At 14.9% G+C, this 2,001-nt stretch overlaps 1 protein-coding gene across 1 annotated transcript in view; it reads right to left on the minus strand.

Moving 5' to 3' along the window:
- Positions 1–1,754, minus strand: part of LOC128955176 (GATA-binding factor A-like) — a 7,856-nt gene extending 6,102 nt beyond the window's left edge. The window contains exons 1-2 of the mRNA XM_054300821.1: positions 1,687–1,754; positions 428–555 (exon numbers count right to left, since the gene is read on the minus strand). Of these exons, the coding sequence (XP_054156796.1) occupies positions 428–555; positions 1,687–1,754 (196 nt within the window). The remainder of the gene's footprint in view (positions 1–427; positions 556–1,686) is intronic.
- Positions 1,755–2,001: the final 247 nt, after the last annotated feature.

The following is a 2,001-nucleotide window of genomic DNA, read 5'->3' on the forward strand; positions in this document are numbered from 1 at the left end:
TTTACATTTTTACTGTTTTAGGACTATATAATAAATAATTGAATAATTAAATGTCAAACACCAATGATTAATATATATATATATATATATATGGAAAATTATTTTATTGTTATTAGTTTAATATTATTATAAATATGTATATTAATAGTCACCAATCACTAATTTAGTAAATTTTAAAAACTTTTAACTAAAATAAAATTAACTAAAAAAACCTAAAAAATAATTAAACATTAAACACACATTTTTTGAGTAAATATAAAATTTAATAATAATAATAAACACATTTATATAAATATAAATTTATATATAACTATTAGGGGTTTATTTTTGGTTAATTATAATATTTACAACTATAGTATAATTATTATTTTATTAGTAAATAAATATTAGTATATTATATATATTTATATATAAATAAAAACTTTACCGATACGTCTGGTAGTGGACGACAATCGCCGTATATTCCTGACCAGTGGCCTATGATTGCCGTTAACACGTTGATAGAGACCGCAAGCGTTGCATAGAAAGTGGCCGGGACCGTATCGGCGCCATAAACTACCGGTGCCATTGCAATAACAATAAATAGGAAAACAAAATCAAAATAATAATAATAATAATAATAATAGTTTAATACAGAAAAACAAAATTTAAAAATTATTAAAAAATTTGTTTAATTAAGTTATTATTAATTAAATATTATTAAACAAACAAAAAACAAATTTTAAAATATCAATAAATTAATAATTTAATAAATATGTTTATTATTATTATTATTATTATTATTATTTGATAATAATGTTATTGATATTTTATTATTATTATTATTATTATTATTATTATTATTATTATTTATTTTTGTTTATTAATTTATATGCATTTAAAAAAATTATATTATATTATTATATTTTTTTTATTAGTTTATTAGTGAATTCATTTAAATGTATTTAAATAATTTAAAAAAAACTAATGAATAATTATCTCTTATTTTTTTGTTTTGTTGTTTTTTGCTAATGAATTATAATTTATTAGTATTACTATTATTATTATTATTTAGTATTTTTTATATTTGTTAGTATTTAACTTAATTTAAATATAATTTGACTTTGAAAATTGCATTTATAATCGATTAAACAAAAAACTAATAATAATTTTCAATAATATTTTCAGATTAATTTAATTTTTATTTAGTTTTTTTTATTAATAAAATATATTAATTAACAGGCATATGACTACTGTATATAATTTTTTTTAAAAAAATAATAATAATAAATACAATATCAATAAAAAATAATATGCAAATTAATCTAAATTACTATACATAAGGCGTAAATGTGTGATTTTATTGCATATTTTTGTTTGTTTGTTTGAAAATATTAATAAATTTTTATCTATGTATTAATATATTTTTTAAATAATAAATTTGACATTTGAAATGTTTGTTTAAATTTTTAATTAATTTATTAAATAAAATAATACTACTATTACTACTAGCAGTGAAAATTTTAATGTAAACTATCATAAAATAATATTAATTAATATTTTTAATATATAAAAAAAAATTTTATGCTAATAATTTTATTGAACAGTCAGATAAATACTATTTAAAATTTTTTTTTTTTAAAGTTTTTAAATATAATTTAATAATAATAATAATATAAATATATTATAATATATTTTAATACATACGGCGTTGAATTAGTGCCACAATTGGCGCACTCTCTCGAATCGTTACAATTGTCTAAATTTGTATCCATTGGTAATAATAATAATAATATTTAAATATATATATAAATTATATATATATATATAATTTTTTTTCAATTTAACTATTTTGTTGTTGTTGTTGTTGTTGTATAAACACTTTAGTATATTATAGTATAATATTATTTATATAGAAGTTATTATTATTTAACTAATAGTTAATTAACTTTTTTTTTGATTATTAACATTATTGATAAAATTTTGATGCATAAAATTTATATGACAATTATATAATTTTTT

Source organism: Oppia nitens, unplaced genomic scaffold, assembly GCF_028296485.1.
Source record: "Oppia nitens isolate AA-2021 unplaced genomic scaffold, nextdenovo-longstitch-racon4-pilon3 scaffold2_pilon_pilon_pilon, whole genome shotgun sequence".
Classification (NCBI taxonomy): domain Eukaryota; kingdom Metazoa; phylum Arthropoda; class Arachnida; order Sarcoptiformes; family Oppiidae; genus Oppia; species Oppia nitens.